Consider the following 25428-nt stretch of genomic DNA (forward strand, 5'->3'; position numbering starts at 1 on the left):
TTCTTCCTGGTTTTCGCAACGTCGAACAGAGGGACAGACCCTCCCCTTTAACGCGCTCTCACACATACATTGCTCGATTTCGGGTGTCAGGCTGGCAGAGGGGGTGTCGCGACGAGGACGGTAGAGGGCAGAGGGTAGAGGGTAGAGAGGGGAGGCGGGGGATCACAGATCCCGGGGAGTCGGTGCACTGGGGAACGCGACGGCGGAGTCTCTTTCGCGGCGTCTCAGGCTCCGTCTGCACTTCCTTAATTTGCAGCTGGAGGGAGAGTTTCGTGCGCCTTAGAGCGACCGAGTCCTGCGCAAGCTGCCCACGGAGGCGACCTGAGCCTGCGCTCGCGGCGAGTGGGACCGTGGGTGGCCGGTCGTGTGCTCGGTCCCCGGACCCGCAAGCTGCGTGTGCGGGTGTTGGTCCAGACGCGCCGCGCTGCGGTTTTCCTAGTGCCAGAGGAGTTTTGAAACTGCAAGTTTACTGAAGGCTGCTGGGACTCTGAAACACGGTGACCGGCGGTGCGCTCTAGGTACGCCTGGGAGTAGTTTCTCCGGTGTGTTAGTGTGTTCTGCGTGTCGCTGTGTCAGTCAGTTCATCTGTGTGTCAGCCAGTGTTATCTTTGTGCCAGTCAGTTTATCTGTGTGTCCGTCAGGAAGTGTGCCAGTGAGTTTATCTGTCTGCCGGTGTGATGGTGAGTGTGTTAATCAGTGTGTCTCTCATTCATTGTGACAGTTTATCTGTGTGTCGGTGTGATGGTGAGTGTGTTAATCGGTGTGTCTCTCATTCAGTGTGACAGTTTATCTGTGTGTCGGTGTGATGGTGAGTGTGTTAATCAGTGTGTCTCTCAGTCAGTGTGACAGTTTATCTGTGTGTCAGTGTGATACTGAGTGTCAGTCAGTCAGTGTGGCGGTTTATCTGTGTGTCCGTGTGACACTCAAGTGTGGCAGTGTGACAGTCAGAGTATCAGTGTATCACTTTATCATTGTTACAGTGTGTCGATCATGCAGTTTGTAAACATGTCGGTTAGTCAGTGTGCCAGGATATTGGTCAGTGGGACAGGATATTGGTTAGCGTTTTGGTCAGTCAGTGTGCCTGGGTATCAGTCAGTGTGCTGGGGTATCAGTAAGTGTGCCGGGGTATCAGTCGGTGTGCCAGTGTGTGAGTCAGCATGTCAGTCTGTCAGAGTGCTGGGGTATCAGTCAGTGTGCTGGGGTATCAGTCAGTGTGCCGGGGTATCAGTCGGTGTGCCAGTGTGTGAGTCAGCATGTCAGTCTGTCAGAGTGCTGGGGTATCAGTCAGTGTGCTGGGGTATCAGTCGGTGTGCCAGGGTGTGAGTCAGCATGTCAGTCTGTCAGTGTGCTGGGGTATCAGTCAGTGTGCTGGGGTATCAGTCAGCATGTCAGTCCGCCAGTGTGCTGGGGTATCAGTCAGAGTGCTGGGGTATCAGTCAGCATGTCAGTCTGTCAGTGTGCTGGGGTATCAGTCTGAGTGCTGGGGTATCAGTCAGCATGTCAGTCTGTCAGTGTGTTGGGGTATCAGTCAGTGTGCTGGGGTATCAGTCAGCATGTCAGTCCGCCAGTGTGCTGGGGTATCAGTCAGTGTGCCAGGGTGTGAGTCAGCATGTCAGTCTGTCAGTGTGCTGGGGTATCAGTCAGCATGTCAGTTCGTCAGTGTGCTGGGGTATCAGTCAGAGTGCTGGGGTATCAGTCAGCATGTCAGTCTGTCAGAGTGCTGGGGTATCAGTCGGTGTGCCAGGGTGTGAGTCAGCATGTCAGTCTGTCAGTGTGCTGGGGTATCAGTCAGTGTGCTGGGGTATCAGTCAGCATGTCAGTCTGTCAGTGTGCTGGGGTATCAGTCAGTGTGCCAGGGTGTGAGTCAGCATGTCAGTCTGTCAGTGTGCTGGGGTATCAGTCAGTATGTCAGTCCGCCAGTGTGCTGGGGTATCAGTCAGTGTGACAGGATATCCGTCAGTGTGCCAGACTGTTGGTCAGCATGTTGGTCAGGGTCCCAGAGTATTGGTCAGTGTGTTGGTCTGTCAGTGTGCCAGACTGTTGGTCAGTGTGTCAGGGTCCCAGAGTATTGGTCAGTGTGTTGGTCGGTCAGTGTGCCAGACTGTTGGTCAGTGTGTTGGTCGGTCAGTGTGCCAGACTGTCGGTCAGTGTGTTGGTCGGTCAGTGTGCCAGACTGTCGGTCAGTGTGTTGGTCAGTCAGTGTGCCAGACTGTCGGTCAGTGTGTTGGTCGGTCAGTGTGCCAGAGTATTAGTCAGTGTCTTGGTCGGTCAGTGTGCTAGACTGTTGGTCAGTGTGTCAGGGTCAGGATGCCTGAGTATTAGTCAGTGTGTTGGTCGGTCAGTGTGCCAGGCTGTTGGTCAGTGTGCCAGGCTATCGGTCAGTGTGTTGGTCTGTCAGTGTGCCAGACTGTTGGTCAGTGTGTCAGGATGCCAGAGTATTAGTCAGTGTGTTGGTCTGTCAGTGTGCCAGACTGTTGGTCAGTGTGTCAGGGTCCCAGAGTATTGGTCAGTGTGTTGGTCGGTCAGTGTGCCAGACTGTCGGTCAGTGTGTTGGTCCATCAGTGTGCTAGACTGTCGGTCAGTGTGTTGGTCCATCAGTGTGCCAGGCTGTTGGTCAGTGTGTTGGTCCATCAGTGTGCCAGACTGTTGGTCAGTGTGTCAGGGTACCAGAGTATTAGTCAGTGTGTTGGTCGGTCAGTGTGCCAGACTGTTGGTCAGTGTGTTGGTCCATCAGTGTGCCAGGCTGTTGGTCAGTGTGTTGGTCCATCAGTGTGCCAGGCTGTCGGTCAGTGTGTTGGTCCATCAGTGTGCCAGACTGTCGGTCAGTGTGTTGGTCGGTCAGTGTTCCAGGCTGTTGGTCAGTGTGTTGGTCGGTCAGTGTGCCAGGCTGTTGGTCAGTGTGTTGGTCCATCAGTGTGCCAGGCTGTTGGTCAGTGTGTTGGTCGGTCAGTGTGCCAGGCTGTCGGTCAGTGTGTTGGTCGGTCAGTGTGCCAGACTGTCGGTCAGTGTGTTGGTCGGTCAGTGTGCCAGGCTGTTGGTCAGTGTGTTGGTCGGTCAGTGTGCCAGACTGTTGGTCAGTGTGTTGGTCGGTCAGTGTGCCAGACTGTCGGTCAGTGTGTTGGTCAGTCAGTGTTCCAGGCTGTTGGTCAGTGTGTTGGTCGGTCAGTGTTCCAGGCTGTTGGTCAGTGTGTTGGTCCGTCAGTGTGCCAGACTGTCGGTCAGTGTGTTGGTCGGTCAGTGTGCCAGGCTGTTGGTCAGTGTGTTGGTCGGTCAGTGTTCCAGGCTATCGGTCTCTGTGTGGGGGTCAGGGTGCCAGTTGTGTAGCTCAGTGAACCTGAGAGCAGGCAGGGTTGGTATCACAGTGTCATGCCCAGGTTCCTGTTTGTGAGAGACTGTGTAAACTGACATTGTGAATGATGGGGTGTCAAGTGTAGATTGTGAGGCTGCGAATGACGGAGTGTTGGTGTAGATTGTGATGTTGTGAATGACGGGTTGTTGGTGTGAGTTGAAGGGCTGTCAGTGTAGATTGTGACATTGTGAATGATAGGGTGTTGGTGTAGATTGTGACGTTGTGAATGATGGGGTGTTAGTGTGAGTTGATGGGCTGTCAGTGTAGATTGTGACGTTGTGAGTGATGGGGTGTTGGTGTGAGTTGTGATGTTGTGAATGACGGGGTGTTGGTGTGAGTTGATGGGCTGTCAGTGTAGATTGTGACGTTGTGAGTGATGGGGTGTTGGTGTGAGTTGTGATGTTGTGAATGACGGGGTGTTGTGTGAGTTGTGATGTTGTGAATGACGGGGTGTTGGTGTGAGTTGATGGGCTGTCAGTCTAGATTGTGACGTTGTGAATGATGGTGTTGGTGTGAGTTGATGGGCTGTCAGTGTAGATTGTGACATTGTGAATGATGGGGTGTTGGTGTAGATTGTGACGTTGTGAATGATGGGGTGTTGGTGTGAGTTGTGATGTGAGTGATGGGGTGTTGGTGTAGATTGTGACGTTGTGAATGACGGGGTGTTGGTGTGAGTTGTGATGTGAATGATGGGGTGTTGGTGTAGATTGTGACGTTGTGAATGACGGGGTGTTGGTGTGAGTTGTGATGTGAATGATGGGGTGTTGGTGTAGATTGTGACGTTGTGAATGACGGGGTGTTGGTGTGAGTTGTGATGTGAATGATGGGGTGTTGGTGTAGATTGTGACGTTGTGAATGACGGGGTGTTGGTGTGAGTTGTGATGTGAATGATGGGGTGTTGGTGTAGATTGTGACGTTGTGAATGACGGGGTGTTGGTGTGAGTTGATGGGCTGTCAGTCTAGATTGTGACGTTGTGAGTGATGGGGTGTTGGTGTGAGTTGATGGTCTGTCAGTGTAGATTGAGACGTTGTGAATGACGGGGTGTTGGTGTGAGTTGATGGGCTGTCAGTGTAGATTGTGATGTTGTGAATGACGGGGTGTTGGTGTGAGTTGATGGGCTGTCAGTGTAGATTGCGATGTTGTGAATGACGGGGTGTTGGTGTGAGTTGATGGGCTTTCAGTGTAGATTGTGACGTTTTGAATGACGGGGTGTTGGTGTGAGTTGATGGGCTGTCAGTGTAGATTGCGATGTTGTGAATGACGGGGTGTTGGTGTGAGTTGATGGGCTGTCAGTGTAGATTGTGATGTTGTGAATGACGGGGTCTTGGTGTGAATTGTGACGCTGTGAATGATTTGCATTGGCAGCGCCGTCTCCGCGGGATGGCTCTGCTGACCTTGCACAGGTCTCCATCAGCAAACACAGCCAGCGGCCCCACTGCCAAGGTCAGTGACTCCTCCTCCTCAGCCTTCCTCCCTCCCCTCCTCCAGCATCTTCTGCTCCTGCCAGTTCCTCTTTCCCCTCTCCTCTTCCTCTTCCTCTTCCTCGTCTTGGGCGGGGACTGTGCTGATCTCCCTGAGTCTTGCTGCTCCTGTGAGCTGCTGCGCCTGACAGCATCTCTTCTGCAAGTGTTTGCAACATAAACCACAGGCAGCAGCACTCAGAGCACTACGGTAGTTGCATAAGCACATGTTGCATTAGCTCTAGTAGTTGCGGTGAGTTACACTGGTTATAGTAGCAGAAGTGCTAATTGCACCGGTGGCAGTGGTACATCTGCTTTATTAATTTCAATTTCAGTGCAGTGTTAATGTACTGTAGTGTCCAGTCAGTGTGTCTGGACTGTATTAACCCCTCTCTCTCAGTGCAGTGTTAATGTCCTGTAGTGTCCAGTCAGTGTGTCTGGACTGTATTAACCCCTCTCTCTCAGTGCAGTGTTAATGTCCTGGAGTGTCCAGTCAGTGTGTCTGTACTGTATTAACCCCTCTCTCTCAGTGCAGTGTTAATGTCCTGTAGTGTCCAGTCAGTGTGTCTGGACTGTATTAACCCCCTCTCTCTCAGTGCAGTGTTAATTTCCTGTAGTGTCCAGTCAGTGTGTCTGGACTGTATTAACCCCTCTCTCTCAGTGCAGTGTTAATGTCCTGTAGTGTCCAGTGTGTCTGGACTGTATTAACCCCTCTCTCTCAGTGCAGTGTTAAGGTCCTGTACTTTATCTGTCTTTCTCCTGTTCCTCAGTAGTGGTGCTCTGTATCTCTTCTATCTCCTCCTGTGTGTCTGTGCCTCCAGGATGCTGCAGTATTAAGGTGTCTCAGCAGGCTCTCTCCCAGTCTGCTGTGTCTCAACATGTCAGTCGTGTTTCAGGTAGCGTGCTGGTGTCAGGTTTCCCTCAGTCATTAACCCTTCGCTGCCTCACAGGGCAGGAGACCGGCCCGGCCCGGTTCAGCTCTGCCTCTCTCGGTTCTGATCAGTGCTGTCGATTTCTTGTAGGGCGAGCGGATTCCCCGACGAGGTAGACTCCAGAAGAGGTAACAGCTGCTCTTTCTCGGTCAGGTCGTCTTCGGCGTTACGAGGGTAGAGAGGCGCGTGCCTGACCGCGGGGAGGGGGTTGTGCAGACCCGGCCCTGTAGTGGACGGTCCACTCCACTGCCTCACTGTGTGAGGGAGCAGCAGGGCATCAGTCTGTTGTAGCTGGACGGTCCAGCCACTGACCCCCTGCTGCTCACACCTACTGTGCTCTCAGTGACCAGTTGGTATGAGAATCACATTTTACACAGCGCCTTTCACCCCAGAACTCTTCACACACTGGGGGGACACACCTCCTGCCCACTAAGATGAAGCCCCACCTGGGAGACACACAGCCCCCTCCTGCACCAGCGGCCCCACCTGGGAGACACACAGCCCCCTCCTGCACCAGCAGCTCCACCTGGGAGACACACAGCCCCCTCCTGCACCAGCGGCCCCACCTGGGAGACACACAGCCCCCTCCTGCACCAGCGGCCCCACCTGGGAGACACACAGCCCCCTCCTGCACCAGCGGCCCCACCTGGGAGACACACAGTCCCCTCCTGCACCAGCAGCTCCACTGCACACAGATCAGGGGAAGGAGGGAGAAACTGCTGCACCAAGTGGAATAAGGGGGAACTTCAGGGACGACAGATTGGGTGTGATTGACCCAGGAGACTGGGGATACATTACTCCCCAGGTCAGCTGTGGCGGATGTCGTTGATCAGGGTGGTCATGTAAGTGAGCTGTTGTATTTTTGTTTCCGTGTAGCGTATCGATGGGCTTTGTTCTTTCAGGGAGAGCTTTGCTCTGGTTAAGGGGGCGGTCCTTCTCCTTGATGAAGGGGAGGAGCCAGATGATGAAATCACCCGTTTATCCAGGCCCTGCCCCACAGGCGGGCGCTCTGGCGCTCAGCAGCGACACCTGGAGGCCATGATTGCGCTACTGCGGCCAGAGGACAAACTGAAACTGGTGAGACTCTGACTCCCTCACACAGTTTCTTTCAACCCTCTGTCTTATACTCATAATAGGCTGCAACTTCCTGACAACATATTGAAGCTGATCTTTTTACTCTCCTGCTGCCGTGTTAATGTACTGGAGTGTCCAGTCAGTGTGTCTGGACTGTATTAACCCCTCTCTCTCAGTGCAGTGTTAATGTCCTGTAGTGTCCAGTCAGTGTGTCTGGACTGTATTAACCCCTCTCTCTCAGTGCAGTGTTAATGTACTGTAGTGTCCAGTCAGTGTGTCTGGACTGTATTAACCCCTCTCTCTCAGTGCAGTGTTAATGTCCTGTAGTATCCAGTCAGTGTGTTTGGACTGTATTAACCCCTCTCTCTCTCTCAGGCTGTACAGTTGGAGTCAGTCAGTCCAGTCCGTGTAAGGTATCTCTTGGTTGTTTCTACTCTCTCCCGAAAATGTGAGAACCTCCTTTTGGGAATGGACTTCCTCAAGACTGATAGGTACCAACAGTACTGTTTTGTGTCAGTGCTGTCCTGCACACTTCTCTGTATGTTGTCCTACGTTTGTCTCTGTCCCTCTTTGCTGTCCTGAGTGTGTTTCTCTGTGTTTGTGCTGTCTGTGCTGTCTGTGCTGTCTGTGCTGTCTGTGCTGTCTGTGCGTCTGTGCTGTCTGTGCTGTCTGTGCGTCTGTGCTGTCTGTGCTGTCTGTGCTGTCTGTGCGTCTGTGCTGTCTGTGCTGTCTGTGCTGTCTGTGCTGTCTGTGCTGTCTGTGCGTCTGTGCGTCTGTGCGTCTGTGCGTCTGTGCGTCTGTGCTGTCTGTGCTGTCTGTGCTGTCTGTGCGTCTGTGCTGTCTGTGCTGTCTGTGCTGTCTGTGCTGTCTGTGCTGTCTGTGCTGTCTGTGCGTCTGTGCGTCTGTGCGTCTGTGCTGTCTGTGCGTCTGTGCGTCTGTGCGTCTGTGCTGTCTGTGCGTCTGTGCGTCTGTCTGTGTGACAGCAGTGTCTTTCTCCCTCAGTGATGACTGCACTATCGGTCTTGTCCTGCCGATCTGGAGCGACACGCAGGTGTATCTGGATGGAGACGGGTAAGATGGCTCTTGTCCCACAGGGACATTATTCTAACCAAATACTCAGTGTAATTTAAATTCTCCTGGCAGTTTATCTGATAACTTTAATGAATAGTGACGTCTTCTGGGCCTATTCAAAATAGTCTGCCCCAGAGCAAACATAACTTTCTGTTAAAACTGGAGAATTCTATCAGACTCTCATTGCACAGCAGTCTGATCTACTGCAGTTTTTACAACATTGTCAATCCGATTCCCAGTGCACACCAGTCCGATCTAGTCCAGGATTTACAGCACTGTCAATCAGATTCCCAGTGCACAGCAGTCCGATCCAGTCCAGGATTTACAACATTGTCAATCCGATTCCCAGTGCACAGCATTGCAGTCCAGTCCAGGTTTTACAGGGTTGTTGGCCACACTCCCAGTGTACAGCATTGGAATCCAGTCCAGGTTTTACATTCACTGTCACAGGTTTCTGGAGCAGAGTCAGCACCGTGTGTGTGTTGAAGAAAATGCATTCTGAGAGTCGCTCAGGTTTCAGATTGGAATTTCAGATCAGGTATTTCTGCGTAAACTGAAACAACAACAAGAACAGTGAAGGACAACAACTTCCTTTCCTCTCTCTTCTGCTCTCTCAGCGGCTTCAGTGTGGTGTCAGCAGAAGAGACCAGGATCTTCAAACCCGTGTCAATACAGACCATGTGGTGAGTTAATGTGTCTATCTCTCAGTCGATACTGTCCATACTGTCTCTCAGGCAATACTGTCCATACTGTCTGTGTGTTTCTCAGTCTCTCTGTCCATATTGTCTGTCTGTTTCTCAGTCTCTCTGTCCATACTGTCTGTCTCTCTATCCATACTGTCTCTCTCAGTCTCTCTGTCCATACTGTCTGTCTCTCTGTCCATACTGTCTGTCTCAGTCTCTCTGTCCATACTGTCTCTCTCAGTCTCTCAGTCCAAACTGTCTCTCAGTCTCTCTATCTCTCAGTCCATCCTGTCTGTCTATTTATCTGTCCAGTCTGAGCATCTGTGTTTGTCTGTACCTTGAGTCTGCTTGTCTGTGCTGTATGTCTCTGTGTGTCCAGCTCTCTGTGTCTGTGTCTCTGTTTCACTGCCGGACTGCCTGAGCTCTGCCTCTGTTCCTGTGCAGTGTCGGTCTCTCTCCTTCAGTCTCCTCCTCACTCCCGAGGCACGTTGTCTGTCGCAGGTCCGTCCTCCAGGCTCTGCACCGCTGCTGTGAGAGTGCAGTGATCGGCTCTGTCATTCCGGGCTCCGGGCTGGACTGGGCCCAGCACTACAGGATGCGGCTCGGCTCGGACAGGCACTGCATCCACGAGTGGAACGCCATGACCGATCTGGAGTCTGTGCGCCGGGACTACTGCCGAGAGGGAGACAGGTCAGTGGGGGCAGACAGGTCAAGAATGGGTACAAATACATGGATTGCCATGCTCCGTCCGTGAAACACTGCTACTCGAAGGTTCTAGTTTAATAATAATAAGTACTAGCATAATGATAAATAATCCTAACATTATATAGCGCTTTTCTGGACACTCCACTCAAAGCTCTTTACAGGTAATGGGGATCCTCTCCACCACCACCTGGATGATGCACCAGTACGCTCACCACACACCAGCTCTCAGTGGGGAGGAGAGCAGAGTGATGAAGTGATGGGGATTATTAGGAGGCCATGATTGGTAAAGACCAGGAAGAAATATGACCAGGAGCCCTGGGTTACACCCCTATTCTTTACGAGAAACGCCCTGGGATTTTTAATGACCACAGAGAGTCAGGACCTCTGTTTTATCTCTCATCCGAACGATGGCGCCTTTTTACAGTAAAGTGTCCCCGTCACCATACTGGGGCATTAGGACCCACATGGACCGCAGGGTGAGCGCCCCCTGCTGGCCCCACTAACACCTCTTCCAGCAGCAGCCTTACTACTCCCAGGAGTCTCCATCCAGGTACTGACCAGGCTCACACCTGCTGAGCTCCAGTGGGTTACCAGATGGGAGCTGCAGTGTGATATGGCTGCTGGTGTTAATGGTGTAGTGTCCAGTCAGTGTGTCTGGACTGTATTAACCCCTCTCTCTCTCTCAGTGCAGTGTTAATGTCCTGTAGTGTCCAGTCAGTGTGTCTGGACTGTATTAACCCCTCTCTCTCAGTGCAGTGTTAATGTACTGTAGTGTCCAGTCAGTGTGTCTGGACTGTATTAACCCCTCTCTCTCAGTGTAGTGTTAATGTACTGTAGTGTCCAGTCAGTGTGTCTGGACTGTATTAACCCCTCTCTCTCTCTCAGTGCAGTGTTAATGTCCTGTAGTGTCCAGTCAGTGTGTCTGGACTGTATTAACCCCTCTCTCTCAGTGCAGTGTTAATGTACTGTAGTGTCCAGTCAGTGTGTCTGGACTGTATTAACCCCTCTCTCTCAGTGCAGTGTTAATGTACTGTAGTGTCCAGTCAGTGTGTCTGGACTGTATTAACCCCTCTCTCTCTCTCAGTGCAGTGTTAATGTACTGGAGTGTCCAGTCAGTGTCTGTACTGATGGTAGAGAATGCTTATATTCTAGACAGATGATGCAGTCTGTGTCTGTACTGTATTAATGATGGTGTTGTATTCTAGAGCAATGATGGAGAGGAGGATTAAGTCTCAGCTCAGAGAGATCATGTGGAAAGAGGACCTGGAGAACATCACTTCCAAACAGGTCTGTCAGAGATTCACCTGCCTCTGGGGTGTCTCTTTGTCAGAGACTCACCTGCCTCTGCTGGAGTGTCTGTCTCTCTGTCAGAGACTCACCTGCCTCTGATTTAGACTTAGATACAAATTCAAAAGTGGTCAAACACCTGACAGATGACATTTAATACAGACAAGTGTAAATTCAATTCAAAATACTTTATTCATCCCCGGGGGGGGGGGGGCAATTTAAGATGTACTTGCAGGCTGAAAGGACTGAATAACTTATCAACTTGTCACTTTCCTTTTAAACTTGATGAATACCAGATTGATTCTCAAGGGAAGTATGATTATTGCCATCGCTCTTGTAATTGTTACTATAGTGATCAACTAGTACCTGTGTGTGATGATGGCAGGAGCTCATTAGTTTTCTGAACTACAATTCCCATAATGCATAACAGCACCTCAGACACTGATGTCCACTCCGTGAGCACCCCAGTGTCTCCTGGGAGTTGTATTTGTGTATGTTCAGACTGGCTGCTGTGCCTTTGTGATGGAGGGTGTGCACTCTCTCACTCGGTTGTTGTGATTGTGATCGCAGGTGCGCTGTGCCCTGGAGCAGTGCCTTGGTGTGGACATGAAGGACTACAAGGAGTTCATCGATAATGAGATGATGGTCACCATGGCTCAGATGGACAAGCCTTCCAGGATCTTCGACTATCTGTACCTGGTGAGAATCACAGGGCCTCAGGGGCATCTCTTATCCTCGCCCTGGGGCGTCTCCCTTATCCTCGCCCTGGGGCGTCTCCCTTATCCTCGCCCTGGGGCGTCTCCCTTATCCTCGCCCTGGGGCGTCTCCCTTATCCTCACCCTGGGGCGTCTCTTATCCTCACACTGGGGTGTCTCTCTCATCCTCACACTGGGGCTGTCAGGGGCGTCTCTTATCCTCACACTGGGGTGTCTCCCTCATCCTCACACTGGGGCTGTCAGGGGCGTCTCCCTCATCCTCGCCCTGGGGCGTCTCTTATCCTCACCCTGGGGCGTCTCTTATCCTCACCCTGGGGCGTTTCCCTCATCCTCACACTGGGGCTGTCAGGGGCGTCTCTTATCCTCACCCTGGGGTGTCTCCCTCATCCTCACACTGGGGCTGTCAGGGGCGTCTCGTAAGCTTGTAAGCCGTCACACACTCACTCTGGGGTTTAAGAGAGGAAAGAGGGTGTGTTTCTGTAAAAGTCTGATTTTGACATCATCTTATTGTTACAGGGGTCAGAATGGAATGCGGCCAATTTTGAAGAGCTACAGAAAAACGGGTAAAGATCAATCAAAGCCCGACACTTCACACATCGCCGTGCAGCTCTGGAATGATGGACAGTGACAGTGTGTTAGTAACAGTGTGCATTGTGCATTGATAGTTGTGTACTGTGTGTTGACAGTGTGGGATACATACTGAACGTAACAAGAGAAATAGACAACTTCTTTCCAGAGACATTCACCTACCTCAACATCCGAGTGTATGATGTAGAGACCACAGACCTCCTGTCTCACTGGAACAACACCTACCAGTTCATCCACAGAGCTAGGTAGAGTACTGACATGTATTCTAATGTACTGTAGTATTAACGCCTCTCTCTCTCAGTTCAGTGTTAATGTACTGTAGTGTCCAGTCAGTGTGTCTGTACTGTATTAACCCCTCTCTCTCAGTGCAGTGTTAATGTCCTGTAGTGTCCAGTCAGTGTGTCTGGACTGTATTAACCCCTCTCTCTCGGTGCAGTGTTAATGTCCTGTAGTGTCCAGTCAGTGTGTCTGGACTGTATTAACCCCTCTCTCTCGGTGCAGTGTTAATGTCCTGTAGTGTCCAGTCAGTGTGTCTGGACTGTATTAACCCCTCTCTCTCAGTGCAGTGTTAATGTCCTGTAGTGTCCAGTTAGTGTGTCTGGACTGTATTAACCCCTCTCTCTCAGTGCAGTGTTATATACCGATCTCTCTATCAGGGTCGCGGGCAGCAGGGTTCTGGTTCACTGTAAGATGGGGGTGAGCCGTTCAGCCTCCACAGTGGTGGCATTTGTGATGAAGGAGTATGGCTGGTCACTCGAGGACACCCTGGGCCACATCCGAGAGAGGAGGCCCATCGTCCAGCCCAACGCAGGCTTCCTCAAGCAGTTGGCCACCTACAGTGGGATTCTGCAGGCCAGGTGAGCTGTGTTTGTAGCATGACTTTCTGCTTCGTTAGATACTCTCTTTTAAAATGTCTCGGATATTTAAAGAATCTGCTGTGCAATATCTTGAGTCACTGTTTACTTGTGTGCTAAGTATCGTGTTTGTATACTGTATCATCAGATGCACAGCCCTTGAAGTACAGATGTAGCCATTCAAAATGCGCTGTAAAAGCCTATACCGTTGGGTTCGGGCTGCAGTCGGCCGCGGTATGTGATTTGCAGACCAAAGATGATCCCCAGGTGGCACTTCTGGAGCATTAGTTGTTAGTGAGACGATTGCTTCATTTTATCTCTCTACTGTGCGTGATTAAATTCGCTTAATATGGAATTTTACAGCTAAAGGGAAATTTTGGTAGCTGGGCATAAAAACAACAGGAGCACAAAGTCTCTGAACGTCATATCGTCATGTACGATATTTATGTAGGAATATAAAGATACGATGCCTGCTGTACTGTATGGCCTCACAATGCGGCCTGTCCCAGTTTCCTGTCTGTGAATCTGCACTGTGTCAGTGCCTCTGTTGCCCCGTTTCTCCCCTCAGCAAGCAGCGCCACAGCGCCCTCTGGAGGAGGAAGTCTCGGGAGATGAGAGGGCTCCCCCTGCAGGGCGGGGAAGGCAGCGACTCCGAGAGCGAAGAGGAGGGGGAGGTGGAGAAGGACAGAGAGAGTGAGGGGGAGGGGGAGTTGGAGGAGGAGAAGGGCCCGGAGAACGAGGGAGACGGCGAGGTAAGGGCAGCCCGATCGCCGTGTGGCTCGTCTGCGTGTCCTTGAGTTGAGACGGGGGGTCTCGTGACAACCCTGCCCTTTCCTCAACCCCACTGTGTAACTCTCGGTAACCGTTCTGGGGCATTTTTTGGAATTTCTTATTTCAAATTGCCCTCATCCATTTTGCCTCCATGCGGCCGTCCCATCATGCCCTCCGACACCCATCTGCGCGGAAGCGCGACACAGAGTGGGTCCGTTCTATTGCGGCCTGCTTATTCGCCTGGACTTTACTGGGTTTGTGACCACTCTGTCTCCGGCCGCGAGGTCAGACGAAGTGGGAACAGGGCGAGAAATGTCACGTCATGCCATGTGCTCATGGGATAATGGGACTTGTGGGAGTTAATGAGTCCCCCATTGAGACAGTAACGAACAGACAAGCTGTGATGAGGGCCACTATTGCTGGCGACTGGTGGTGTTATAAGAGTGGCGTTTGCCGTCTAGAAGGTTTTGTTATATACAGAGCCCATATACAGCTATACTTTTACAACGCTAAAGTACCAGAGGAGCCGCAGTTTCCCACAATCCCCTGTGTTTTATATTACCCAACCTTGGAGCCTTTAGAGAACATTTGGCTGGAGTATTGCTATCCCAGGATCCTCGATCTCTGCAACATTTGTTCGCTCAGTTTGAAATACAGCACTGTATTTCAGAGTTCTTCCACATTTGTGAAGATTTAATAATAATTAATTGCTTACACTTATATAGTGCTTTTCTGGACACTCCACTCAAAGCGCTGTACAGGTAATGGAGACTCTCCTCCACCACCACCAGTGTGCAACCCCACCTTAGATGATGCGACGGCAGCCATAGTGCGCCAGAACGCTCCCCACACACCAGCTATGAGGGGGGGGGAGAGCAGAGTGATGAAGCCAGTTCGTAGATGGGATTATTAGGAAGCCATGATTGGTAAGGGCCAATGGGAAATTTGGCCTGGGGTTACACCCCTACTCTTTTCGAGCACACAGGAGCTCTGTGTGTCTCTGTCCTCAGTTCCTCCAGTCTGAGGGACATGCGAATCAGGAACAGAGTACAGGAGCTCTGTGTGTCCCTGTCCTCACTTCCACCAGCCTGACAGACCAGAGGACAGGAGCTCTGTGTGTCCCTGTCCTCAGTTCCTCCAGCCTGACGGACCAGAGGACAGGAGCTCTGTGTGTCCCTGTCCTCAGTTCCTCCAGCCTGACAGACCAGAGGACAGGAGCTCTGTGTGTCCCTGTCCTCATTTCCCAGTTGTCAAATTGTGTGACGATGAGGTAGCAGTAGGCATAGGGCTACGGGGTTTGGCTCGGGCATCGCTGGGTGAAATGTCTATCAACTCCTCTCTCTTCCATTCACTCTCCTCCCTGTCTCTGTCATGATGCACTCAGGGATTGAGCCTGTTCTGTCTTGTGGCCTCTGTTCCAGGTGTTCACTGACATCGCCACTCAGAGCGAACCACCTCAGGACTCCAGCGATCCTGTCTCAGGGGACACTGGTGGACCCTACAACTACCTCTCTCCCAATATCACTGTGGAGGAGCCTGAGATACAGGGAAGAGAGGTGAGTGTGTCCGGACTGTATTAACCCCTCTCTCTCAGTGCAGTGTTAATGTACTGTAGTGTCCAGTCAGTGTGCCTGGACTGTATTAACCCCTCTCTCTCAGTGCAGTGTTCATGTACTGTAGTGTCCAGTCAGTGTGTCTGGACTGTATTAACCCCTCTCTCTCAGTGCAGTGTTAATGTACTGTAGTGTCCAGTCAGTGTGTCTGGACTGTATTAACCCCTCTCTTTCAGTCTGCAGTGCTGAGTCCGACTGTGCCGAGCCCTAGTCGCAGTGGGAGAATGAACCTGCTCTCCCTCATGCAGTCCATCAGTGTGCTGGATGAAGAGCAAGAGGAGAAAGAAGAGACAGAGAACAGAGAGGTCAGTGGACTCCATTTCCTGTCTGCTTGTATGCCTGCCTGTGTCTGTTTCCCATTGTGTTTGTCAGTTTTCTCTGGCAGTGAGTGTGTCTTTGTTTCTGGCAGTGGGTGTGTCTTTGTTTCTAGCAGTGTGTGCGACATATCAAACTCTCAGTTCTTGTCGTCTGTGTGTTTTGGCAGTCTGTCTAACTGTGTGTAGTATTTAAAGTCAAGCTTATCGATCCTAGAACCAGTGCGAGTGGCTTAACCGGGGTCATCAGAACATTGTGTTGCAGTTCATTGATTCAAAATTTCCACCTGGATTATTGTTAACTTTGTCAGTCTAAATACATTTTGGTTTTGACATTCTTTTCTCAAGCTCAGTGTGACCCGGGTTGTGTGTGATAATGTCTGTGCAGATAGCTCTCCATCAGCGCCGGTCTCCAGCGGCGAGGAGGCGGTCCCGGGCAGACAGTGCGAGGAGGCGGGTCTTGGTACAGCAGAGACATGTGGACGTGTCACCCGAGCCCCGCAGCCAATTGGAGCACAGCACAGCAGGGGAGGGGCAAAGAGGAGAGGAGCCGCATTTCTCAACCTTGAATACTGAAGAGACGGAGGGAGAGGCAGAGAGCAAGAGTGGGGCAGGGACAGAGCGTGAGACTAGGGGAGAGGCAGAGGGGTCGTCAGAGAGTGAGACAAGAGGAAAGGCAGTGGGCAGGACAGAGGGTGAGACAGGTGGAGGTACTGCAGAGGAGGAACAGAGGGATAGAGAGTGAAAGGGGTGGTGGAGGGGCTGAGGGGGGGGCATATAGGGAGGGAGAGGGGCAGGGGGAGGGGCTGAGGGAGAGAGAGAGGCAGGGATAAGGGTTGAGAGAGAGGGGGAGGGGCTTGGGGAGGAGCTGAGGGGGAGTAGGAGGAGCTGAGGGAGAGTGGGAGGGAGGGGGGCAGAGGGAGGAGCTGAGGGAGAGATTAAAGGATTGAGAGAGGGGAGGGGCTGGGGGAGGGGCTGGGGACAGAGGGAGGAGCTGAGGGGGCAGGGGGAGGAGCTGAGGGGGCAGGGGGAGGAGCTGAGGGAGAGAGAGGGGGAGGGGGAGGGAAGGGCGGAGAGGAAGGAGAGTAGATAGATGTAGGGAGGAAGAGAGGAATGGGAACTGGAGTGGAAGAGAGGAGACAGGAGAGGGGGTGGAAGGAAGGGAGACTAAGGTCCTGAGTAATGGCCCAAGAGCTCCTCTCTCAAGTGGGAATGCTTATGTACAGTCAGTGTTCACTCTCTAATGAGAATACTATGCAATGTTCACTTTTTTAAATTTTAAAGTATTTTTTAATTCTACTTTGGTATTTGGGAGAATACTTTATTTCATTTCGGAGGTGATGGAGTTGAAATCGTCTTCTTTTCCAGTTATTATTACTGTATAACTATGGCCTTTGACTCCCGTGTTTGTCCTCACTGGCCAGTGAGTTTAAGTGTTTAATCCAGACACTGGGACTGTGCTCGTATCTGAATCGGTTTACTCCAGACACTGGGACTGTTCATGCCTGTATTAATGTATTCAGTGCTTTTTGGACATTGACCACCATATGACAGCAACTAACCAGCCTTTCTCTGATAAAGCACTGGACAGTGACTGACCGGCCTGTGTCTGATACAGCACTGGACAGTGACTGTCTATATCCTGTCACTGATACAGCACTGGGCAGTGACTGAGCGGCCTGCCTGCGATACAGCACTGGACAGTGACTGGGCGGCCTGCCTGCGATACAGCACTGGACAGTGACTGGGCGGCCTGTCTGCGATACAGCACTGGGCGCAGAGCTGAAGGGCCCTGTCTATACTGCACTGTATTGTTCCACATGCTGTATTAATGCTTTTTCAATGAAGATATTGTATGCTGTATGTACACTCTGTTTATACTGTAACTGTGAAATTATAAAGTTACTTTTTAAAATCTTATTGTTGGACAGTTTTCAAGAGCTTGCTGGTTGGTTATATAGTGTCTTTCATCCGTCCCTGTCAGAGCAGTCTGTGCAGATTTGTTGCAGTCTGGTCATGATTGTTGGGTTATTCTGAAGCACTGGTACAAGCAGGTCTGTACTGCGTGTTCGAGTGACTGAGCGATTGGTACCTCACACACGACAGGCAGAAAACACTCTGCATCTGCACACTCTTATTTCTCTCTTTTTTTCTCTGAAACTTGTTTCCCTGACTCTTATTTTCTCTAACACTTATTTTTCTGACTCTCTAGTTTCTCTGACTCTTTTGTTTTCTCAGACTCTCGATTCTCTGACTCCCTTATTTCCCTGACACTCTATATCTCTGACTCGCGTGTTTCTCTGACATTCCCAGGCAATCAGCAGGCCTCTGGAGCACCAGATACTTCAGGAGGGTTTCAGCATCTAGATGTTGTTTACTGGGGGTTTGTGCATCTTGTAAGATTGTGTCGTGGGTGTGTTATCGCACGTGCAGAGGGGGCTGGGAGCACACTCCCAAGAACAGCAGTGCCCAAGGGAGGGCGCTATATTGGACCAGTGAGAGCAGCGGTTTGGGTCCCTTGTCTGAGGCAGTGGTTCGATCCCCCTCCCCTTCTCTTCTGGTTTGCAGTTGACCTCTCGAGACCCCCCACTGAGGACAGTGGATCACTAGATGGTCAATCACGTTTTCAGTCCTTCTTGAGGACTTTGCATTAAGAGGGACTTCAGCATTAAGAAATGCACCTTCTTAAGTTGTTAAGATTAGTTGATCAGCAGCGAAACACCAACCAGAGGGCAAAACAGAAACTAAAGAAGGTGCGTTTAAAACTGGGATCGGGAGATACCTCTTTACACAAAGGGTGGTGGGAGTGTGGAACAAGCTGCCCAGCCACGTGGTTGAGGCCGATACCCTGGCTTCTTTCAAGAGACGGCTGGATGAGATCCTAGGATCGGTTACCTGCGAACTACTGATCAGGACAGATGGGTTGCCCGTGAACTCCTCGTGTCTGGGACCCGTCTCATGGTCTTACAGCAGCCTGTAAAGGTCAAACACAAGCTACAGAGCTGATCAGCCCTGTTGAACTATCTCAGTCAGCTGAGTCTCCTTGCTGCATTGAACTTTCTGGTTTAATAATAATAATTAATAATTATAATTGCTTACACTTATATAGCGCTTTTCTGGACACTCCACTCAAAGCACTTGACAGGTAATGGGGACTCCCCTCCACCACCACCAGTGTACAGCCCCACCTGCATGATGTGACGGCAGCCATAGTCCGCCAGAACGCTCACCACACATCAGCTATCAGTGGGGAGGAGAGCAGGGTGCTGAAGCCAATTCATAGATGGGCATTAGTAGGAGGCCATGATTGGTAAGGGCCAGGAGGAAATTTGGCCAGGACCCCAGGGTTACACCCCTACTCTTTTCGAGAGACGCCGTTGGATTTTTAATGACCAGAGAGAGTCCAGACCTCAGTTTTACCTCTCATCCGAAGGACGGCACCTGTTTACAGTGTAGTGTCCCCATCACTATACTAGGCCATTAGGACCCACATGGACCACAGGGTGAGCACCCCCTGCTGGCCCCACTAACACCTCTTCCAGCAGCAACCTTAGTTTTTCCCAGGAGTCTCCCATCCAGGTACTGACCAGATTCACACCTGCTGAGCTCCAGTGGGTTACCAGTTGTAAGTTGCAGGGTGATATGGCTGCTGGCTGTTGGTTTCGATCTTCTTCATCAACTTGTGCCTCCCCCCAGTCACAGGGCCCCAGTCCCAGGCCTGTAGAGAGGAGACAGGGTGCACCCTGCACCCCGATATGGGCTGGGGGTAACCTGCTCGGTCTGGGCCAGGCTGGGGCAAGCGCACCTCCTGTATGTTTTCAGCACTTTGGGTACAGCTGGACCTTCCTGTGCTGTTTTTTATTTTTAAGCTGCATCCTCTGCAGCCGTTCCTGCTCTATTGGCCAGTGTCTGTACAGTGTAGTGTGGTATAGTATCGTTCCTCACTGCAATGACGTCGGGCACAAGGTTCAGTGATCAAAGGGGGGGGGGGGGTGTAGCACACATCAATGGCCACTAGGGGACAGGCTCTACCTATGTACAAAGCTTACAAATGCATTCAGCCCACCCAACGCCCGTGGTTGCTAGAAGGTAATCTGATCATCTCATCCAGCTGTTTCTTGAAAGAAACTAGGGTGTCAGCTTCAGCGACTGGGCAGCTTGCTCCACACTCCTACCACCCTCTGTGTAAAGATGTGCCTTCTAGTCACACAATAGAACAGTGGACAGTGAGAGAGAGGAGAGAAAAAGGAACAGGAACTAATGTAAGAGCCTTAACTTTTACCAAGAAAGCTTACACACAGTGTGCTTCTGGGTTTAAGCTAGTCAACGCCCAGTTGGTCAAACTAGCAGTGTGCACTCCAGACGCACCTGCACGCAACAGGTAATTCACCGCCTTCACTGCAAAATAATTGTTCACGGACAGGAATTCGAACCTATTACACCGAGCACACAAAACCACATCAGAAGCTTGTGTGGTTTAATTAAAAATAAGAGGGCAAACTGCACAATTTGAAATTTTGTATTTTTAAAAAATTCGTATTTTCAGACCATTTCTAAATGAGGGAGGTGGGTGGGGGGATCTCTACGGTCCGCGGGCGGTGAAAAGTTAGACTGTACACCGCGGGTAAAAATGAAATGACGTTAACTCACTTCAATTATACACACGTTCATATATCCATTTGCACCCCGCAAGCTCCTGATAAGCAACACTTGAGGTTCCGATAGCATACCCGCAAAACACAACCATATTTTACTTCTAAATCAGTTAGTGTTGTTCATAAAGAAATCAGACGCACACTGAAGGATAAGATAAGTTTTTTTGTTTGTTTATTTGTACCTATCCGTGTGGAACTGAGCGCTCCGCCTACGTCTTCATTCTTCCCGTGTAGTTGTTTATCTGTAAGCGTCTTCGTTCATCGCTGTGCGTCCTGGCCAGTCTGGCTTCCGGGTATGGTGGCCTCAGGGGTCCAAACCTCTTCCGGGATAGGATATACCATTATTGCGATTGACTGGTTCCACACGTTTAACTTTTTATTGTGGATTTGAAATACAAATTTAGTTTATATAAGTTTATATAACAGCTATTTACAGACTTGAGGATGCCTGCTTCAGGTGGAAACGGTTGCTACTGAAGAGCCCGAGTCACGTCAGGGGAAAAAAATCCTCTATGGCTCCTATGGGCCACCAAGAGCAAGTTCAGAGCGCATGATTGCCAACTGTAATTAAATTACAAAAATGGAATTGATGCTTCACTAAATAAGCCAACAATAAATAAACCTCAAATCACCTCTTTCCGGTCTGCTTATAATTTGAAAGCATGTTTTGGCGTCCTCTAGTGGTCGCTACAGTCCTTGTCCAGTCATAGGGTTACACTGCAGCCCCCCTCTTCAACACACTCACACTGTTAAACTCCAGCTCTATTAGACCCACTCACAGTCTTACACTGCAGTCCTCTTAAAACATACTCAGTGAAAATCCCAAACTCTTTTTACAACTTACAACTAGCTTCACACAATCAGGACGTAGACAGATAGATACTTTATTGATCCCGTGAGGGAATCAACTTACAGGGCCTCCTCACCCCCTATCCTATCTGATAAACACGCCTCTGTCCCAGAGATCCTTTCGTGGCCCGTGTGCTTCACTTTTACATAGTGACATTTCACAGTTTGACATATGGCACCAAGTTATCAGGCGACAAGAGAACATCGGATGTTTTCGTAAACCCCCTTCATTTTTCTGTGGATTAATACTATTCATTGTGTAAATACACATACTTCAGGTGACATCTTTGCCATTTTCTCCTGGGGAAGATACAGACTTACAGCGATCACATAGGTGCTTGAGCTCTGTCAGCAAAAGTCACTTCGCTGCCAAAGAACGCGTGTTTTGTCAAACAGAGCCCTCAAACTCGACACACTGTGAGTCGTCCTTTTATTGTAAACCAACACGCAGAGGTTAATCCCCGTTTCAGCCGTGTTGGCTCTTCTGGTGTGAGGAGGAAGGAGCGGTCTTTCTGCGTGACTGAAATCATCTCCTTCTGGTGTTAGCCGGTGCGACACAGTGGGATTTCTGCTTTTTCACCGGCGGTGGATCGACACCTCTGGCCGGGTAGAGAAAACTGTCGTGTAATCACGGAGATGCGTTCTCTTAACCCGCAAGAAATAATGAAAATTGAGAGAATAGAGGTTTTACAAGAGAATAAAATGGCTGTCCACCTCTTTTCAGCTGGTGCCGTGGTTCTGAGGCAAAGTCGGGGAGATCGCGTGAGAATGTGATATAGGGTTGCTAATTAGGACCCAGGTGGTGCTGATATACATTCTCAAGCGAAACTGGTTAGAGATAGAGAGGGCAGCCAGAAGGCCATCTCGTGGTGTATACTGGGAAATCCCTTCCCTGTCACACAGGGAAAATCACTCCAATGTGTTTTAGATCTTTATGTGCAAGCACTCAGTGGCATATGAAAGCTCTGGTCTTGACCAAAGCAGCACTGTCTCCTCACTGCTCCTTCAACATGTGAAAACACCCCAGTCTGAAGCAGAGATACCAGTGAAACCCTCAGACACCTCCACACCACACTCACCCAGCCTCATGCAGACTGTTAATTCTCACCCCTCTTCTCAATTTCACACTTCATCACCCCTGCTCTCTATATCTCTCTCTTTACAACGTTTTGAAAAATGTGACATTGTTTTTATTAGTGAGTCCAGGCCCAGGTATGGATGTGATGCTCATGGTGAAAGAAGACAGCGCAGGTCTGAAGCACCACGCTCACTTGTCTGCTGGTGTCTACCAGTGACTTAGAGGGGTTTCTTCCTAGAGTTATTCACGTTGTTTTAAGCACCTGGAGTTGTTTCCCACTAATGACGACACGAGGACATGTTGTTTGAGAAGGCCCGAAGCCGGTCTTCTGGGACAGGGGTGTTTTAAGAGTGTGGCGCAGTGGTCAGGACTCTGGACTCCAGACTCCAGGCTGTAGCGAGGAGACCATGTATGCAAATCCTCATTGCTCATCCCTGCTCAAGTGTCTTCACTCAGATTGCTGTAGTGAGATGATTTCTAGAAAGATGTCAGCTGCCAACATATTTACTCCATGTAAAATTACAGATCTGCAAATTCTAGACTCCCTCATCTCCCTCGCAGTGTCTCAAATATTTTGTCTCCTCTACCCAGCGGAAACTTGCAATTGAATTTCTGTTCTTGCTTGTAAATGTAATCATGAAACAGCCAGGGATAAATTCGTGCCATGCAAATGCTTCTTTTCTTTAAGCTTTAGTTTCATTTGATTTCATCGGGAGCTAACTTCACTTGCTCTACAGCCTTTTGTGTCCCGCAGTAGGGCTGGAGCTACAGACAGGGCTCGGTCCGCTCTGACATGTAAACTGGCTCCAGCTGACCTTTGTAATGAATATTTACAGTGTCCTGATGTCGGCAGGTTTAATTTGTCCGGGGTAGAATCCTTCCTTTTTATCTCGATTACTCTCTGTGTTGCGTTTCGTTATGATTTCTCTTTGTGGTCTGCGTCTCAGTTACTGCAACACTGCAGTAAAAGCTCTGCAGAGAACGCCCCTCTAAACAATGGGACCTCTTTAGTGTGTTTTCACTTAAACCACCTACTGTCGCTTCGCTAAGCCCTGGTCTTGTTACTCGACTGTGGTACAGTGTGTAACCGGGCCCGTTCTGTACTCTAACTGCATTTCGGCATTTGATTCTGAAAGGCTTTATGGTTTACTTCATTTAAGGTTGTACATCCTCTGCTGCAGAGGGGGCATAGGGGGCTGTTTTCTGATAAATTTTCCTGCCCAGGCCTGCGGCACGACCACCTCCCAGTTCTGCAGCTGCTGCAGGAAACTGCTGCCACACTCTGTGCTGCTGTGCTGTATAGGCAGCGCTCCAGCGAAATTAATTTAGACACCGCACACATACAGTGAGCTCTGCTCATGCTGCCGTGTCAAAGCAAAGTTACAGGAGTAGCTTGATTTGAATTCTACCACTATTTAAGTTTGTAAAGGAAAGGGACAAGTATGAAGTCACAATACGCTTTAGCAAAGTCATCATGGTTAGCGGAGTGGTTTTGAACACTGTGCCTTTTACGTGAACAAAGGAGTTTTGAGCTTAGTGAAGTTGGGTGATTCTGTCTTACAGGGTTCACATTAAAGGGCATGACAGTGGTACAGTGACCAGCATTGTCAAACTGGAGCCTCGGGTTCAATTCCAGACCGGGGTGCTGTCTGTGTGGAGTTTGTATGTTCTTCTTGTGGTTTTTTTTTTGTGGGGTGCTCAAGATTTCTCCCGCAATCCAAAAACATATTGTTATAATTGGCTTCCGGGAAAATTGGCCCTGGTGTGAGCGTGTGCGCACGTCTGTGTGTGTGTTTGTCTGTGATGGACTGCTGTCCTGTCCAGGGCGCATCCCGCCTGGCGTCTGTTGCTTGCTGGGATAGAAGGAGTTAGAAAATGGCTGGACTGTTCAATTCAAAGTCTTCATATCTTAATGGGCTCATTCTTGTATGTTCTTTTCATCGATGAGTTAAAAGACAATACGCATATGCATGACAATACTATTATTTCAATATTTGCCTTAAAGCTTATATTCATCTAGAGCAATTCAAATTAAACTTTAAGATGCAGCTTGTTGTCTACATTACCTGTGGTCTGGCCAACAGAAACCTGCTTTCTGCTGCTTTCTGATGTTGCCCAGTAAACAGACTGCGGTTCAACCTGGAGATAAAGTGAAGTAGTGCCCAGGAAAGTCAAATTAAAGGAAAAGAGATTTCTTCAGTTCTCTCTCTTTTTGCTTTGTCTTGCTCATCCTGGGTGAATAGTTGTGTAACTGCATCACACAAAGTTTTTATCAGTCTCAGGAGGTCAGCACGGCTGGGCCTGTTCAGTACTGGGATGGGAGATCCCTGAGGAAAACTAGATTACTGCTGTGAGTGGTACTGACTGGTACTGAGGGACCTATAGGTGGCACTCTTCTGTCTGGACTAAATTTCCATAGATAGAAGATTTAGAAGATTCCATCCTTTGGAAGAGTCAATCATACATTAACTGTTATGATTATTTCTCAGACTGTACAGTCTGATACAGTGAGAGCAGATACACTCGTCCCTGAGACACTGGACTGTGAGACTCACAGTGTTTCAATCACACAGCTGTACAGTCTGACACAGTGAGAACAGATACACTCGTCCCTGAGACACTGGACTGTGAGACTGACAGTGTTTCTATCACAGACTGTACAGTCTGACACAGTGAGAACAGATACACTCGTTCCTGAGACACTGGACTGTGAGACTGACAGTGTTTCAATCACACGACTGTACAGTCTGACACAGTGAGAACAGATACACTCGTCCCTGAGACACTGGACTGTGAGACTGACAGTGTTTCAATCACACAGCTGTACAGTCTGACACAGTGAGAACAGATCCACTCGTCCCTGAGACACTGGACTGTGAGACTCACAGTGTTTCTATCACAGACTGTACAGTCTGACACAGTGAGAGCAGATACACTCGTCTCTGAGACACCTGGACTGCGTGACTCACACAGTGTTTCCTGCTACCCATCTGTGTAACTGATAATCTTTAAAAATCATCAACATTTCCGCTTAAAAGGTGTTTTGTTGTCGGCAACTAGGAGTTGCACTTCTGCTTTTTATTTTTATCTCTCACCATTTGCTACCCTTTTGCACTTTTGAGTTTAATTTGTTCTCATACCTTGAGAACAGTACAGGTTGTTCTCTTCATGTACATAAACGTGGGTATTGTCCTGCTCAGAATAATTCCTGAAAGTTTTGAAGTGTTCAGTTATATTGACTGTTAGGGTTTTGCCTGTTTAACATTGAATGCTGTTAATGATTTTATTACTGCTGCCTATTGTTGATGATATTATTTTAGTCAGACCATATTTAGAAGATTGTGTACAATTATGGTCACCACATCGCAGAAAAGATATTGCTTGTCTTGAATCCGTCCAGAGAAGAGGATCAGGTTTGGGGTCTGGGG

General features: G+C 49.8%; 2 protein-coding genes across 2 annotated transcripts; both read left to right on the top strand.

The window, feature by feature from the left end:
• Nucleotides 1-5: 5 nt before the first annotated feature.
• Nucleotides 6-17338, top strand: LOC148656962 (protein phosphatase Slingshot homolog 3). Its single transcript, XM_088644295.1, has 17 exons — nt 6-518; nt 4716-4793; nt 5833-5870; nt 6645-6819; nt 7192-7307; nt 7819-7887; nt 8505-8570; nt 9072-9260; nt 10481-10562; nt 11133-11261; nt 11795-11841; nt 11965-12111; nt 12523-12723; nt 13289-13472; nt 14913-15047; nt 15281-15409; nt 15807-17338. Exons 2-17 carry the CDS (start codon nt 4731-4733, stop codon nt 16161-16163), a joined length of 2127 nt encoding a protein of 708 aa, XP_088500421.1. The 5' UTR covers nt 6-518; nt 4716-4730; the 3' UTR covers nt 16164-17338.
• LOC148656963 (uncharacterized) lies at nt 525-4709 on the top strand. Its single transcript, XM_088644315.1, has 2 exons — nt 525-4347; nt 4425-4709. The coding sequence occupies exon 1, from the start codon at nt 1982-1984 to the stop codon at nt 3386-3388; it is 1407 nt and encodes a 468-aa protein (XP_088500441.1). The 5' UTR covers nt 525-1981; the 3' UTR covers nt 3389-4347; nt 4425-4709.
• Nucleotides 17339-25428: the final 8090 nt, after the last annotated feature.

Source organism: Lepisosteus platostomus, chromosome 8 (assembly GCF_059453375.1).
Source record: "Lepisosteus platostomus isolate fLepPlt1 chromosome 8, fLepPlt1.hap1, whole genome shotgun sequence".
Taxonomy (NCBI): domain Eukaryota; kingdom Metazoa; phylum Chordata; class Actinopteri; order Semionotiformes; family Lepisosteidae; genus Lepisosteus; species Lepisosteus platostomus.